This window comes from Embiotoca jacksoni, unplaced genomic scaffold (genome assembly GCF_022577435.1).
Source record: "Embiotoca jacksoni isolate LCO1_2020_lvr unplaced genomic scaffold, fEmbJac1.0.p SCAF_44, whole genome shotgun sequence".
Classification (NCBI taxonomy): Eukaryota; Metazoa; Chordata; class Actinopteri; family Embiotocidae; genus Embiotoca; species Embiotoca jacksoni.
In genome coordinates, this window is record NW_027185397.1 from 1,234,885 (window position 1) to 1,253,228 (window position 18,344).

The following is an 18,344-nucleotide window of genomic DNA, read 5'->3' on the forward strand; positions in this document are numbered from 1 at the left end:
TTCTGTAAATGTGTGTAAGAATGTTGAAAAATGTGTGTAAAAAAAATCAGGCAAAAGGAGAGAACGAGCATCACTTTCACTTCACTCACTCCATAAGTGACCCCTTCGTACTGGCAGGAGTCCTGGGACGAGGAGACGCACTCTGGACAGCACTTGTTGGCAGGAATCTTCAAATGCCCGCCCTTTTGAAAAGACACACACACACACACACACACACACACACACACACACACACACACACACACACACACACACACACACACACACACACACACACACACACAATTAACACACTCAGCATGAACGAAATACACAAAAACCCCAGAGTCAGAGAGAGAAAATGGATTTGAGTGTGTTTAACAGCGTGAATACAGAACATGTCAATTACAGCCCGTCTATTTACATGGAAATAAACCGACGGGCCGACAGTGATGAATATTTGAAGACTGCATCAGCGTGACAGGAAGCAGGCCGACAGGTTGCACAATACAGATTACAATATAGACTCAACACATAGTCCTTCAGCCGCAGCGCCTACACCACTAATTAAAGCGGACTGGGTGGCAGGACGCACCGGCGATGTGAGGTGTCGTTTATTTGTGAATACAGATGGTATTATGGGATGGAAGAAGGATGGGAGAAATACAATTTGCAGGAGGAGAGAGAAAACTTCCCAGAGGAGCTTCTGACGACGTCGATTGAAAAAGGAGGAAAAAGAATAACTGGATCGAGGAAAATTTAATGAAATTATATGTGAAAAAGAAGGACAACTCAAAGTATATAAGGAGAGCACGAAAAATAAAAAAAACAGACGGAGAGTGAGCTGTGCAGCAGGTAGACGGAGGGATTATACTTCAGCCCGTCATTAATCACCTATTAGCACACAAAACTCTAAAATAAAAATAAGACTAAAAGCTGAGTTTTGACAGCATCTGAAAAAATCTTCTATCAGTTTGTGTTAATAAATGAAAGATTTTAATCTAAAGCAGTACAAGTTTTCTCATGTTTGGGCTCCCTGTTTCTATTCATCTTTTTGTTCCAGTCCCTCCAGCTTTTTCTGTCTGTGCTTCACATTTAATCACCATAATACGGCTGCAGAACAGGAATTTGATCCAATTTGAGATTTTGTTGCTGCAAATAAACAGAGAAGGTTCAGGATGAGCAGGAACTGAGTTCATTTATCACCGGAGAGTCAGATTCTCCTTCCAACAGTTAAAAAATGAAATAAAATATTTTTTTTCTTCTCCTGCAGTTTCTTTTGCCAAAAAGAAGCAGTGATGTCGGAGTCCAGTGTTTCTCTGAAGCTGTGAATGTTCCTGTCCAAACATAAAGTGAAACAAAATTCACTCTATCAATCAATTTCAGTTAATTTTCCATGTAGATTTTCATTATTGATAGCTTGTGCTAAAGAAGATATTCTACTATCTTAATTGTAATCTAATTAAGAATCAGGTTACTTAATTAGAGCGGCAGCAATAGATTTTAAACTATGACAAATTGAAATTAATCTTTGCCATAAATTATTAATCTAGAGAGAGTACTTTGGTACTTTGGATTTTGAAAGATGTGAAGAGCATCATGCTTTTAGATTTTTCCTGGAGTACATGATTACTAGAGAAAACAATCAGTTCATGGACAAAGAAAATAATTATTGGTTATAACACAAAAATCTTTGGGGGCGAACCCAAACTCTTTCTTATAAAATACTTTTTTAAATGACAAAGACAAAAGCAGTCATTTGCAGACATATAAATCTGTGGACGATGATTAAAACAAAACCAGAACATTGCAGAAATTTAGAGATGCATTTCAGAAAAGTCAATAATATAAAAGTGAGAAAAAAAAGGACATTTAAGCTTGTAGATTAAGTGAGTGGATTTCTAAAGAAAGTCCTCTAATCAGAGACTGGCCCATGATGAAACCTCTGATACTCTGTTTTTTATCAGTGTGGGTGACGGGGAGTCATATTTTAAGAGCTTTTTAAATGGAGGGAGCCCACGGCTTGCTGAGCATGGTAACTAATTTTTAATTAACATTGGATTTCCAGCCAGCCAAGTGGAATTCATGAGACATTGATTGTTGCCTCAGCTCAGGGTTGGGATTGGATGTGATGCCGTCACCGCAGGCCTGACGTTTAAATCACATTGAAGAAGAAACACGGGGAGGATGGAGCAAAAAAATAAAATAAAAAATGTGTCCCTGTTCATTCAAACGGGACAAAAAAAGTTAGTCTCTGAACAGTTGTCATTGTGTCTAATTAATTGCTGCAATCAGCAGACTTCAGTGCTCAATAGTGGGTGAGTTCATTGATCATTCATGCAAGGGCAGCTCACAAAGACAAGTGATTAGACAGGATGTTAAAGAGGAGGTGAAGAAGGTGAGGAAGGAGGATTCAAAGATCACAGAACAAGGATCCTGAACATTCACTCACTGTTATGTATGTCACAGATCTCTTGGACCGTGTGGACGCTTTTAGCTGAACTTCCTACACTGCTTTGTTTATCTAATCTGTGTCTGCTCAACAAATTACTTCACAACATGCATGATGTTTTTTCTCTGTGTCCGTAATGAATACGAAGGTTGATCAAAAAGTTCAGAGGCTGCTCCTGCTGCGCGTGAACGCTCCACAGAATCGTGAAAAGTTTTGTCGCTTGATCAAAATCAGCAGCTGAGTTACGCACTTTTATTAGCAGTGCCTTTTTTTATGCGCCTGATACTTGAGCAGAGAGCGTACATCAGACTTATTGACAAAGCACTGGGGAACAGAGAGAAACGTTCCCCTTTAGAAGGTCCCAGCAGAACTCGGTGTTGACAGTCTGACTCTGGGGGACGAATTTACGGTGACACCAACACCAACGCCAAGAAAACCCACCTGGTTGTTCCTGACCTGACACGTATTTTTCAGGCTCATCGCTTCATCACTGCAGGCTTTCTGAAGGCTCTCAAGTTAATTATTTCCTTATTATGACAGAACGAGCTTTTTTTCTTGGACAGGTTATCAACCTGCTGTTATGATATAACTCATTGTCATGTTGTCTTATTACTTATAATGTTAATCATAGATCCAGAGTGCCATGCCAGCATGCATAGAAGGACTCTTGACAACTATATCAACACCAGGGCACAACAAATAAACAACATGGAAATGTGAAACCGTCAACGGTGAATATTTCACATCCAAACTATTTATACCAGCAGCGATGCTAATTTGTGACAGTTGCAGTTTTTCCCCAAAAAGTTCAAATACTTTTAAACTCTTCAGAAAAAATTATGGATTTGAAATGAAAGTCTGACAGTCAACAGGTGTCTGTATGCTATGTGAGGATACCCTGGGGGTCACAGATTACAAGATGAATCTACCAATTATCACGAGAAAACCAGCTTAGCCTTCTCAAGATAATAAAATAATCAACTTTTGGTCTCAAGAAAACGGCTTTAAAATGGTAAAGATGGCTGTTCTCAGCACCCAAACTCAAATCCGTCTCACCCTCTGGAAGTCACAGTGGGGGTTGGGGCAGTGGGCGGGGCTGCAGATGGCGACGTCACTGAAGCAGGTGCACTCCTGACACGACCGCGGCCTCCATGATGAGTTGTTCTGTCGAGACAAAGACAAACATGAAACATTACCGAGGGAAGACGTTGATTGATCGCCGCAGTAAAACCAGATCACTCTCTTCAGCACCGTTATCACATCGGATCAAACCCACACCTCATCTTTATGTCGACAGCTGGGGCGAATGGCGGTAAGCATATCGGCCTCTTTGTGCATATTAATGGCACTAATACAAAATGTCTGTGTTTAACGGCACGCCTGAGTCACTCACAGCAGATTGCAGCAACGAGTTGCTTGATTTTCCAGTTACATATTTACTTCTGCTGTTTAAGTTTCCAGAGTTTTATTTGGACCATTGTTGCCCATGACAACATGTCACTGTACACTATGCAGTAAAAATGCATTATTAATATACAACCCCGTTTCCCAAAAAAGTTGGGACGCTGCCTAAAATGTAGAAAAAAAATAAAAATGCAATGATTTGCAAATCATGTTAACCCACATTTTAATTGCAGATAGATCAAAGATAACAAAATAAATGTTGAAACAGAAAGATTTTATTGTTTTATGAAAGATCTGTGCTTATTTTGAATTTGGAAAAAAGTTGGTACAGGTTGGTACAGGTTCATGTGCTGCATCACCTCTTCTTTTAACAACACTCTGGAAACATTGGGGACAGAGGAGACCAATTGCTGGAGTTTTGAAAGTGAAATGTGGCCCCATTCTTGCCTGATGTAGGTGCTCAACATAGTTCAGGGTCAACATAGTTCAGGGTCTACTTTGCTGTATTTTTGATTTCATGGTGCCCCAAATTTTTTTAAATGATTGACAGGTCTGGACAGCTCCTGTCCAAACTTTTTTTGAGACGTGTTGCTGGCATCAAATTCAAAAAGAGCACTTTTTCATAAAACAAATATGTTGTCTTTGGTCTATTTTCAATTAAATATGGATTTATGTGATTTGCAAATCATTGCATTGTTTTTATTTACATTTGACACGGCGTCCCAACTGTTTTGGAAACAGGGTTGAAAAACAGAAACATTAAATAACAGAAGAGGAACATGTTTTGGAGAGTTTGTATTTCAGGCTTATTTTAGCTCGCCATGGTTTTACTGCTCCACTGCAACACCAAAAGAAAACCACGTCACTCTTTGAACTCTGATCATCCTTTATGATAAAGGCTTTAAAACACTGAAGGACTTCTGCTGCAGGTGGAGTGAAACTTCTCCTCATTCATTAAAAGCTTTTAGCTCCACGGCCAAATAGACAAAAGGGCAAAAAAAGCCAGAGATCAGTTGTGCCAGCTGACTGCAGCCTTCAGCATGCGTGCTATTTGTCAATAGCTCATAACGCCTAGCTGATGATATCTTCTGGCCAGCTTAAAGCCAAAGCTGAATCAATATTCAAGTGCCTGCATATGCTCAGATATATCATCTTACAGCCCATAAATCCGATTTAGCTGAGTGATTAATAACCCTCCCGTGACAGGAATATCCAGCGGCAGCTGTGCTCATGGTGTGGATCATCGGTGGCGGACGCTCGCCTCCGTCTGAGACACAAACTCAAGCAGATCTTTTTATAGAGAAGGAAGCTTTAAGCTCAAAGCTTAGTTTGATATTCTTGTGGAGAAAAGAAAAATGGAGAGTTCTTCAATCAGAACCAACTAGATACAAATAAAGTTTCTAAATCACTCCATCAAAACAACACAAATAAACCTTGACATTAGTAACCAACACGTTGTTGTATATAACTAAAAAAACAAAGAGCCACGTCCATGACAGACGCTCACAAACCGACCGGTGACGTCACTGTTGGTTTCTCAGCCACTTTAAGACCAAATGGGACTTTTATTTTCCTGGGAAAAAAAATCTAGATATTGTATTTTGAGGAAAAGAGATGAGCTTTTAGGGGTTTAATCTGTGCTACGAGAAGAACTATAAATATACAAGACAAACAAGACAGCTACACACAGCTTAATCATTTATTTACACATACATCCAGCCAGTATTTATGGAGGTCTTACATATTATGAGAAAATAACGAGATAAATGGAGCCCGAAATCATGTCAGGAAAAAAATGTGGTAGCACACTGGAATAATAAACAGCACAGAAATGCATCAGCTGAAGTCGCATTAGAGCGTGTTAACCCAGAGCAGCACGTAGTAACAGGTCGGGGACTTTATGGGACCGGGAGGCCTCAGAGACGCCATGCATCTAACCAGAACCAGAACCAGAGCACAATGATGGACTCGCCAGGGTTTAGGGTCGAGGACCGCTCGCCTCACAGACCGTTTAAGGTTAACACAACTATTTTGGTTCAAAGCAAATCAATTCAAAATTAATTGCTGAGATCTGAGAACGAAAGAAGAAATTTCTACAACATAGCAAATTAATCCAGATTATCTACACCACTATTTTTGGAGGTTCAACTGACAGTGAGCTCCTCTGAAACGTCCGTAACACTCCGTCATCGAGGAGGAAAACGCTGCACGCACAACAACAAAAACAGCCCAGATGTCAGCGTTGAAGCAGGAAGTGGGTCCGAAGGTCTAAAACCGTGGTTTCCCTGTGAAAGGAGGAGAGGAGAGGAGAGCTGAGCGGTGAGTGAGCGGTTATATGTGGGAGGCGTTACAGGTCATGTTGAACTACATACACAATGAAAATTTAATTAGTGAAAGCAGCCAGCTGAAGGCGAAGGTGCTCCATGTGAGTTAATGTGCTCCCTGTAGTGTGGTCCTCCCTCTCTTCCCTCTCCTCCCCATCCTCCACCTCCTCCCTCTTCTCCCGTATCCTCCCTCTCCTCCCCATCGTCCCCTCCTCCACCTCCTTTCTCTCCTCCCCATCCTCCCTCTCCTCCACCTCTCCTCCCCATCCTATAGTGGGGTCGCAGCTATTTATGTGAATCATGCATGCGCTTATGTTTGTGAGTTTTCTGAGCGTGCAACTCTCCACAGCTGCAGCCAGATGTGTGATGAATTTAATGTCAGGGCAAATGTGTCAGGACCGATCTCTGCACAGGGTGTTTAACAGGAGGAGAGGAGGAGGGGGAGGAGGTGGAGGAGAGGGAGGATGGGGAGGAGGTGGAAGAGAGGGAGGATGGGGAGGAGAGGGAGGAGAGGGAGGAGAGGGAGGAGGGGGAAGAGGTGGAGGAGGGGGAGGAGGAGGATTAGCTAAAGGTGGGGGAGGGGGAAGAGGTGGAGAGCTGGTCGTGGCTATCTCACGTTTTGCCGTCGTGGACGAGCGTGTCTATTTCACGCTCTGCCGGGACACTGAGTTGCATCTGTATTTAAAATATGAAGTTACAAGCAGCGAGCACGATTCAGCTGCTGCTTCACGCTGAAGACTTCTTACATCACGCTAATGAACCCCAAATAGAAAGTTTAAATGGAAACAACCGCAAAATATAGAAGCCAGATGGCCATTGGTCACACCGAACATAAGAATAAATCAATTCCACCGCCTGGTCTTACAAACATTTAGGGACAATTTTAGACTCATTTTAAAGGAGAATCATTATAAAGCCAAAGAAAATACGCAAATTGATTCTAGATTGACCAAATTAGACTTCATTTTAAATTGAAAATGTCTGGAGGAATCTAAAAACAATAGAAGTCACTGAATCGGTTCAAAACTGCTTTGTTTAAATACTCAATGTCCGGAATTAACAACACAAAGTGGAAATGAACACATTCTTCCAGCACATTAAGGGCACGCTGCATTTAAAGACAGCGACAGGATCCAATATTCATCATATCACGGCTGGAACTCCACCATTTATTAACATGGGTGCATTTGTTATATGTTTTGGATGTTATTTATCTTTTTCGTAGTGAGTTTTGGTTTTAGGTGTTGGAAAAGACGGCTTGAACAACAATAAGACACTTGGAAGTCAGAACTTATACAACAACGAAAAAGAAAATTCTTCTTCCTGTCTTCCACAAAAATTCTTCATTCAATCTTTGCAGTTGCTAAAAGGTTCAAACAGGATGTTCCAAATAAAAGAAGAGAAAAATTCAATCAAACTAAGATACAAAACCAGATTCTCTGCAAATTGCACTCATCGCTGCGTCCCGTCGTTACAGAACGGGGAACTTCCTCTCAGGTCATTTGTTCTGACTGCACAGAGCGAAGTGCAGCGACTCCTCTCACCGGCCGAGATATAAAAAGAGCACAGAAACTCGCCTCTGGCCTTTTCTGAATGTTAAGTACAAAAGTGTCCTCCATATGGTCACTGTGAGAGTGTGACATCCAGACCATCATTTCAGCATCCTCCATAGCAACCAATCTCACTGGAACTCAGCGACGCTCTCCAAAGTGGTGACACTCTGTCTTTATCGCGGCATCGAGCAGATCGCCCTGCGAGGGAAAAGTTCAAAGCAGACTTGTAAATGTAAAATGATTGGGACGGAGACGGAGACGGAGACAAAGACCTGCTGGTGACTCAACAAGTCTTTGCTTTAGAAAAGTGCTTCATTTCATTTTTTAAATCTACTCAAAGGAAAGCAGGAAGACGGATAAAGTGTACATGAGGAAGTTACTGAATTACACAAGAAAGTGCTGGATAAATACAGTGGTGAGGAATTATGTGACTTTTACTAATATTTCATGAAATCTACGTTTCAGATTAAAAAAAAAGAAAACGCCAAAGCACCAAAATCTTTTTTTTTTTTTACCAGATACATTCCTTTTTTTAATGATTAAGAAAACTGATTGTACATCAAAAATATAATTGTTTTCCAAAACAACTGACCTTTAAAATCAACAGCAGACACGTGTCTGAAATGAACTGATCGACTTGTTTCTCTAAGAAATTATAGTTCAAGATTTTTATTCTATTAATTTCTAATGAATTTCCAGAGACTGGATATAAAAGACATGATGGGGCGTTAAAGCAGAAACAGGTTTAAAAGACAAAGGACGATATGTTATAATTATAGACTGGATATAAACATGTTTGTAGCTTCAGGTCTGTAAAATGGTTCTGATCCAGAAGTGTCTTCAGCTGCAATACCAGCGAGTGCCACTAGAGGTCGGCTCCAAAAAGCCTCCGGCTCCATAGACTCCCATTCAACTTCTCTCATCAAATCCAAAGTGAATAAAATGTGTCCATCAGTTATCTCGGTGTTGTTAGCTAAAGTCACTCCTTCTTCTTAGTTTTCTGGAGGTCCATCTGAAAATAATCCCTCATTCATTAGAAAAGAAGATTCAAGAAGACCTGTTTTTGGGGGCGTGTCTGTTTGATTGACAGGCCTGTGGTGCAGTCAGGTTACAGCTATCGGTGGGCGGGACGTAGTATCGTCAGGTTTCCAATCAGATCGGTCAGCTCTACCGCTGGCTCCTCCCCCAGCTCGTCCAAATATGGTCACTTCCTGCTCTGAACCGCTCCGAACTAGCAAGATGGTGACGGACAAAATCTGAACTGGAGGATTCATAACGTTCACAAACCAACGATGACATCACTGCTGGTTGATGACATCACTGATGGTTGATGACATCACTGATGGTTGACAAAGAACACTCCACACATTTAACGTCCTCTTTTGAATCAAAATCTTTTATATGTGCACATGTTTATAATCAAATACAGTTTGACATGTTTATGTTTCGTGATGGTTAGATCAAATGATATTAATAAGCTGTATGTGCATAGCTGTTGTTGTAAACGTAGAACATCATATAAAAAGATTGCATTGCTTGGATCTAAATGAGGTAAAGAGGTCATCACGGGGTTAATAATAATTCAGTGTGCATGCAGGAATGAGTCTCCTGTTATGTGGATGCTGTTCACATCGGCAGCTCATTCTTAATAAAGCTGCTTAAAATTAGCAGCGCAGCTCACGGTGTGTGTGACTGACTGGTCTGAGCTCCTCGGAGTCCGTTTCAGGTCCCGGTGGGATCACGGAGGTCGGACTCAATCCCAAACCCACGTCCTGTTTACCGACCTGGAGCAGAATGAGATCGACCCGGAGTTCACAGTAAACCTGGAGAGCACCGAGAAGCACGGCCTGCCTATTACCTGCCCCCCCCCCCCCCGCCCCCCCCCTCCCCCCTCTGGGAGCTCTGACAGCTCCGAGCCGAGGGAGCGATGCAGCAGGCAGCACGGTGAGTGGTGGTGCCAAGTCCTCCCCTCCTCCCGATCACATTGTCCCCTACAGGGACCCGTACCTGGGATTGGTTGATTAAACGTCTGAGGAGTGGAGGGCTGATTTCATTGCTCCCTGGAGGAAGATCTGCGCCTCAGATTGGATTTGGAAGAAGCGAGCCAGCTCAGCCAACGTGGCTGCATGTCTTCAATTTCATAAAGAAAAACAGATCCGTGACTTCCACACGGTACGTCCTGTTCGACGGGGCAGTTAACGGCCGCGGGCCTCCGACTGGGAGGGAGCTGGTGTGAAACCCAGAGATGGAAAAAATGAATAAAGAAAGCATTTATCCGAGCTGAGTTAGAGCCACTCGTACTGCGTCGCCTCAGAGGGAACATATCTATAATAACGTCTAGTGCCAAAATATTACATCAAATATGAGATCAAAATAACCTTTTTCTTTCGGGGTCCTTTCTGCAGGAGGACAGGTGTAGCCCACCTTCTCAACTCCAATTGTAGTTCAGGGTCTTCATATCATACCCCTGTTGCATGGGAGGTGAATTGGAGAGGATCTACGAAAATATAGATCTTAGGAATGTGTCTACAAAAGCCCAATTTAATGGAAAGACTGACTACGGTGAGAGAGGCCTGTTAGCTTCAGATACAGCTTCACTGTCTCAGTTCAAACTCAGGCATTCACATGTAGCCCTGTTTACTTTCTTTAGTTGGAATAACATTCCTTTAACATGTTAATATTTAAACCACACATTGAATGAAACACAGTCAACGTTTATTAAACACAAACAGGAACCCACAGATCATAAAAACTCAATAATACCCGGATGTCAGTGTGACGGGACGTAACGTTGGCGCGCTGGTTGGAGCTCATTTAAATCCTCAAGGAGAAGGTGTGGTCAGTACTCACTGTTCCTTAGAGGGAGATAACAGTCTTTGTGTCCAGCAGGAGGCGCTGTGATGAAAGGACCATCCGCAGTCCTGAGCGAAGCTGCTAGCTTGTTAGCAGCTAAGTGACCGCAGCACTTTCGAGTTGTACCAACCCACCCGGCCTCCACCAGGCTCACCGTCTGGTTTTATTGGACCTCACTCGGCTATAACAAACTCCGCTTCGAACTCAAACAACTACACAACAATAAAAGACATTTTCCTGAAATGTAGTCTAACTCTACATCTCTGTATCTTCTCCCGTTTTCTTCCTCGTCCCGTCGGCTTCTCTTTCTCTGCTTCACACGCTCCTCCCGTTAGCCCCGCCCCTCTCTTTAGCCCCGCCCCTCTCTAAGAACCAGGTAGGTTACCAAAAAGTTCCCTCTGCTTGTCCTGATTGGCTGGCAACACATTGACACCTGACCAACCAATAGGTAAGGACACGAGAGGTTCAAAGGCAACTCAAAACTGTAGGACACTTAAGTATTTTTCCAACTATACTTATAGGTCGCTACACAGAGTCCAGCCAGAAATCACCACAAAGAAGTCACTGAAAACGGGTTTCCTTAAAATGGATTCATGCATGAGTCACTTTTGGGGTATTAATATACAACATCGTAATTTCCCATATTTTAGGGAGATGCCTTCGAATTTCTTATTTTGTTTGATGAACGGTACAAAACCCAAAAAATTTTAGTGAAGAGGATTTAAAAAAAGAGAAAAGCAGCAAATTCTTTCATTGACAAAACTTAAAAAATATAATAGTTATTATTTTTGTTCAAATTGATTGGTTGATCATCCCACCTCATTAAAATCCAAGGTCAGTCCAAACCCCACATATCAGTCCCTCCAGGAAATCTTCCAATCGCAATAATTAACACAAATCCAAGCGAACTGCGTAATATTTATGGTAGCTTCCAATTTTGTAAATTGACCACGATTTTTCAGCAAAAAACATCATCGTCAAAATCTGTGCTGAAAGTATTAACAGCATATAGTAAATCTTTTCAAACAAAACTCATTTATTAACAAAATAACTCCTCATTAACAAACAGAAAGTCTCTGCTCATGTTTTCATCTCCAAAAACAACTCAACAAGAACAAGAGGAGAAACAGGAAGTGTTTTTACTGTTTTCACATTAAAATGATGTGATTAAATATTTGTGATCAAAGGAAATGACGGTCCTTTCTGGAAACATACGCAGCTTTTAGGACCTTTTAGGACCTTTTATCTCCACGGTTCTCTGAGTTCAATAAATATATAAAAAAGATTAGAAGTCAAATATGTATGTGATGTGCAGCATGATAATCATCACAGGAAGTGATTACATGTTTATTCTTTAAAAAAAAATCCTGAAAGGATGTGAGTTACAAGTAAGTCGCAGAAAAGCATTACATCCTCACACGTGATGCTGGAACATGTGAAAGTGTCAAAGTGAAGCATTTTTGCTTAAAAGTGACTGAAACACAAAATGATGGAAAAACAGAATAATTTTTCTGACTGATTCGGTTCATTGATTCATTTTCTTCAGCATAAAACGGAGCGACCTCTCCACTCGACTGTTGATGATCCTCTCTTATCTTTCTGTCTCCTCTCAACCTCCAGACGGATCACAGGGACGACGCTTCTTATCAGCTCAGTGGACGTGATGAGAGAAGTTCAGCTTTAACCTCCAGTAGTTTGTTGAGCAGCTGACATCGGAGGTCAGAGGTCAGAGGGAAGCTGGACAACAACCTGGAGTCACGTCTCCCGGGACGAAGAAGTCGGGGGAAGGACTCTACGACTTCAATTCAAATTCAATTGAACACAGAAGGCAGAGTTAAACATGAACAGGCGTCGGTTTACTTTGAGCTGCCAGCCGCTCCGGTTGGACGGGAAGTGAGAAGACAGGCAGCCGGCTGGGCCGGCAGAATGTAAATGGGCTAAAATTGGGCCCGGAGCTGAGAAACTCAAGCTATTACTGAATTCGATCCGGGGACACAAACCTTTCAGCGGTCCTGCTGCAGACGGACATCCAGAGCTGCACTTCTCCTCCGTCTGTCAACACAGGTTTCTATTTACAGCTGATCAACCCCATCAAACTGAAAACCTGCACTTCTACTTACAACAACAGATAACCGGCTCGGGTCGGGTCGGTCACGTCAAAGCTGTCGTGCTGCTGGAAACATGTCCACGGCTCTCTGGAACTGATGGGAATTCACTTACGACTTGATATTTTTTTTATAAACTTCTTTGTCCGGGGTCAAAAATGTCATTACAGGCTTCACTTTTAAACCAGCGCCGATAAGAACTGAGAAAACGCTGCAACATGAAGTTATTTAGTGGACCTGAAGATGGAGATATTTAGAGCACATTTTGTAACCAACTAAATTAGTGTGATTGAATCATATAAAACACACTGAGGCTGTTTGGTGTCGGACCAGCGACGGTTTTTCACTCAAATACGTCAAACAGAGATATAAAGTCAAAGATGAGGCCATAAGGACAGTTTGTTTGCTGCAACCGGCAGGTTAGATTCACTGATGGTCCTGAGCTTTTCTATCAGGTTTCATCTTTGAGAGGAACCATCAGCAAACACCCTGTCGGCTCGGTGCTTCACCGTGATGTGATGTTGGTGTTTCACCGTGATGTGATGTCGGTGCTTCACCGCGATGTCGGTGTTTCACCGTGATGTGATGTCGGTGCTTCACCGTGATGTGATGTCGGTGCTTCACCGTGATGTGATGTCGGTGCTTCACCGTGATGTGATGTCGGTGTTTCACCGTGATGTGATGTCGGTGCTTCACCGCGATGTCGGTGCTTGTCTGTGGGGCCGGTTTTACCTGCAGCTCGTCTTCATTTACGTTGTGAAGGAGCTCTACTCAGATCCTTCTGATGGTTGTCGTCCTCTTTGCATGTTTCTGTTCTTCTCACAGCGACACAGTTTCACCTGCAGAGCTCCAGAACCTGGTAGCAAGGTGTTCTTCTTCTCTTTACGTTGCTTTTAGATGCATTACCGCCACCTTCTGATGGGAGTAATGTATTACAACCAGGCGCCGGTAAAAACGAGAGAAATAACGACTATTCAAATATCCGAAGATCATGTCCCATCACTAGTCGGCACTATAACGAGGTTCTCCCCGGAAAAACTGCGGTTTCTCTGCAGGTGGAAGGAAATCTGTTCACCAAGAAGATGAATTTTGACATTCCATCACAAAATAACTCTTTTGATGTTCTGAAAATCACATTATAACATGTGGTAGTTCAGTGTTTCGTGTTTATTTATTTGTATATTTAGACCGGAACCCAAAGACAACTCCATCAATGTTTTGGGTTATTTATGTTGGAGTTTCAGCCGGATGATAGTTTGAAGCTGCAGGAGTTGAGAACAGCCTTCAAATCAAGAAAAATAAAAAAAATAAAAAACAGTTACAAACCATAAAGAAAAGGTTGTCAGGAGCTCGAGGAAAGTCGGCTGTTTTATGTTTTCTTGACTATAAAACATGAACTCTGTGAACAGAACTTGGAGAACGTCCTGAACCACTTCCTGTTTTTAACAGAACAGCTCCTTAGAGGTAGGTAACAGTCTCTCTTCGCTGCGGATCTTCAGCAGAAGCAGGAGGACCGTTTACATTTACGTTTTTAGAGGGCGACAGCTGTGTTGCTCCTTTTTTTCGCAGAATAAATTTCTGGCGAAATGAATTTAAATGTATTCATTTGCTGCCATTAAATTGCTCGATCACAACTTTCTCCGGTGCCGGCCCGGTGATTGTATGCTAATTTCTGACGAGGCAAGCTGTGAAAACAAGCGCAGTTATCAGTCCAGGCCGGCGGAAGGAGCCTGAAACTGACAGTGACGACCAAACGGCCTGATTCACCCGAAGAGTCGAGGGTCTCATCCCACGTTACCATGACTGTCACGTGTTGTAAATCATCGGCTCTTTAACAGCTGATGAATCTGCAGAAGACTGTGAGCTCTGCCACAGCATTGTTATGCTCAGCGCCACACACACACACACACACACACACACACACACACACACACACACACACACACACCCACACACACACACACCCACACACACACCCACACACACACACCCACACACCCACACACACACACACACACACACACACACACACACACACACAGACTCCCCCATGCCTCCGATCCAATTAGAGGACCTGCTGGTACGACATGACAAACGAGTGGCTGATCGTTGGCCTCCGATCGCCCATAAATCCAGCTGTCTGCCCTCCCTCGCCCTGCCGCGGCTGCTCTCGCTCCTGCAGCCAGATATCAGCACCGAGCACATAATGGGTTCTGGATCATCAGACAGACGGGCCCGGAGAGTCCGGGGCCACCGAGAGGAGAGACGTTAGCGCCGAAGCCACGCAGTCATGAGCACAAAAACAAAAGCAGGAGTATTTATCTTGGAAACGTGCTTGAAGCACACACAAAAACCTCTGGTTTTATGAAACAGATTTTATACGATGTCGTGCCAGAAAATAACGTCGGGCCGTTCTGCTTTCATTGTTCCAGACTGCTGTAACAGCCGCTGACCCATTCAGGAGGGTCAGGGACAGAAACGCACACTCATAACTGTGAAGCCAAACACAAAGAGACGTGACGTTACATAAATCATAAATAAAGTCAGAGATACGGAGGAAGGTTCAGGACGAGGCCCGGTGTCACATAATAGCCCGAGTACACAAACACAAAATCAGCTCCTCCGTCTCAGCTCCCATTAGTTCTGGTGAAAAATCCATCGCAGCCTCCGGTCGGAAGTTTGAACGCAGCTCCGACGGCGCCCAACTTTAGATGTACTTCCATTTAGGAATTTCTACTTTGGAAAGGTAAAAAAAAAAATAATGAAGCAATTTTTTTTTTGGGTGTAATGAAAAGTTTTGAGGAAGAAGAAATAGAAAGAAAAACTGTGAGTAAGATGCAGGTGAAGAGAAACTCCAGTAAATCACCTCACAGACCTGCAGTGATACATAATACATGCTGTCTGCATCCAATCTGCAGAGTTTGTTCCTTCCATTGTCCAACTTCTGCAGGAGCTCATTCATCATGGAGTACACGGCCTCCTCTCATCTGCATTCATTCAAACAGGTTTGAAGAATGAATCAACATCTATCTGGTTTGTTCTGTTTGTTTGCTCCTGTCAGCTCACTGTGTTCATCATCATCATCATCATCATCCCTCCAGCCTACATGTTTCCTCCTCAAAACGACACATCTTGGCGAGCAGCTCTGAGAAAAGAACAACAGCTTTTAGACAAACAAAACAAACAGTGAATAATTCAAACGCGTGGATCGCTCATCAAGTCTCTTTCATTGTTGCATCTGCTGGATCTTCTGAACACGAGCAGCGAGCTGCTCCGGCTCGGCCCTCACATCCACGTCTACGTTTCAATAATGCATCCGCTCTGCACTCAGGTGAGCTGAGAGTCATGTCGGCCGCTGCAGATGTAGAAACCCTCCATCTCCTGGCGTAACCAGGGATTCAAGGCCGAGCACGTTTTTTAAATCACAGTTTTCCACCTCGGAGGTACGTAGAAAAACGCAACTGCAGTTAAAAATTAACAGCGAGTGATTTCCGACCCATTTTGGCGATATTTCATGCAGGAAGCTTATGAATGTGTAACCAAATGTTAATTTAGGCAGAGCTGGAGACCTGCACTGCAACACAGCCGCAATCCTGTTTGTTTGGAGAAATACCAGCTGTATGATAACTTCAGACCGGTCAGACGGAGGAAAGGTTAAAGGTCAGAGGACAGGATGTCCTGTTGGCTGCAACACTCGTCGACACTCAGAGTCATGTTGCACATTCACAGCCAGGCTTCAACTGCATCCCATCATATCTTATCTCCTCTGATGGAGAGAACATCAGTCAGCTGGTTGTGTCATCGTCTTCATTCTTATAACTGGGAAGTCATCAGATTTCATTTCTGCATTTAACTGTTGAGTTTCTGCTTTCGCAGCCACAAATATAACCGTGACATATTATTTAGAGCAGTTTCTCTGGGCCCAACTTTCTTATATCAGCTGCTTCAACAAGGATGTGAAAAAAAAAAGTTCATTCTGGAAGTCACAAAAGACAAAAAGAATTGTGGACTAACGATGAATTAAGAAATTATATATATATATATATATATATATATATACATACATATATACATACATATACGCATACATATGTATATAATTTCTTAATTCATCGTTAGTCTACAATTCTTTTTCGATCTAAAAATAGTAATGATCTTTTGATTTGTGTGAACCATCTATGTTTCATAATTCATAGCCTTTTCTGCAGCAGCATCTGTGAGCATGGACAGATATTGTAGTTTGTTACGTCAGAGTGCTGCTGGAGAAAAAAGAAAGACTCAGAGTATATTTTTCATATTTTAAGAAAAATGCCAATTAGGGCACATTTCTGAGGAAAAATGGTGCTTCAGTGGTGTTTTCCTCCCTGACGGTGCCTCCAATACTTGTTATGTGATATGCAGCATTGATCATGAGTGTTTATTTATCCATACTACATGTTCTGTTGTTGGATCATGTGTAATAAGCAGCAACCATCAGTGTCTTCTTGAATCTTCTTTTCTAATGAATGAGGGATTATTTTCAGATGGACCTCCAGAAAACTAATAAGAAGGAGTGACTTTAGCTAACAACACCGAGATAACTGATGGACACATTTTATTCACTTTGGATTTGATGAGAGAAGTTGAATGGGAGTCTATGGAGCCGGAGGCTTTTTGGAGCCGACCTCTAGTGGCACTCGCTGGTATTGCAGCTGAAGACACTTCTGGATCGGAACCATTTTACAGACCTGAAGCTACGAACACTTTTATATACGGTCTGTGGTTTACTCGCAATATGTCAACACTTACACAAACGTATCAGTCACGGAGAACATTTTACAGTGTAGAAATAAATGTCTTGTTTTTGTTGTTTTGTTGAAATAGCAACAATATGCTCCACAGTTTGTCATATTCCACGGTGATAACTTCCTCTGTCCCACAAACTGTACAACAGTATTCATACACACTGCAGGTGGACTCTTGAATCTCCTCTCTTGTCTATTATTTTCACCACCTGCAGTGAACACGGGATCTCAGGAACACTTTGAGGGAATTTCCTGGGCTCAAAGATGAACTGATTAGAGTTTGTTCTTCAAAGGTTATTGTGACCTCTCGTAACACATTTGTGGCCACAACTCAAAAAATGAATACTGTAATTTGACACAAATGTCTGAACAGGATAACATTATGACATTTTATAACCAAAACCTCAAAGGTCAACTTCACTCTGACATCATAATGTTCTGCGAAAACCACTTTTCCGTAATTCAGAGACTGCGAACATATTCAACAGATCCTGAATGTGTGACGCTGATTTAAACTCTGCTGATTGTGCACATCTTCTGTATTTGTCTGTTTGACAGCGTGTGTGAAACATCCACCTTTTAGAATCTGTAGCTTCTTTGCGGCAACATCCACATTTGAAGCATCGTCTGTTGTCATGGCAACGACTTTTTGTTCAATCAGTCAGATTTTTTTAGCAAAGCATGTGAACATGGACGAGAAATTTACCTGTTTCTTAATGAATTAATGTGGCGGACACAAAGCAGATCAAGAGCCAAGTCAAGTCTAATCAATCTTATTTATGCACTTAGAAATTCACTTAATACCTCTTTAAATTGATTAAGTTCCTCGGTGAGACTTAATTCTGGTTCTTTAGTTTATTCAACCACATCCAAAACTTCAGGAGGGTATT

The 18,344-nt window shown here is 42.3% G+C and overlaps 1 protein-coding gene across 2 annotated transcripts in view; it reads right to left on the reverse strand.

Moving 5' to 3' along the window:
- fras1 (Fraser extracellular matrix complex subunit 1) overlaps positions 1-18,344 on the reverse strand; it is a 270,187-nt gene that overhangs the window by 192,455 nt on the left and 59,388 nt on the right. For both annotated transcript variants that reach the window (XM_069169324.1, XM_069169323.1), the window contains exons 3-4: positions 3,488-3,595; positions 90-182 (exon numbers count right to left, since the gene is read on the reverse strand). In XM_069169324.1, the coding sequence (XP_069025425.1) occupies positions 90-182; positions 3,488-3,595 (201 nt within the window). The remainder of the gene's footprint in view (positions 1-89; positions 183-3,487; positions 3,596-18,344) is intronic.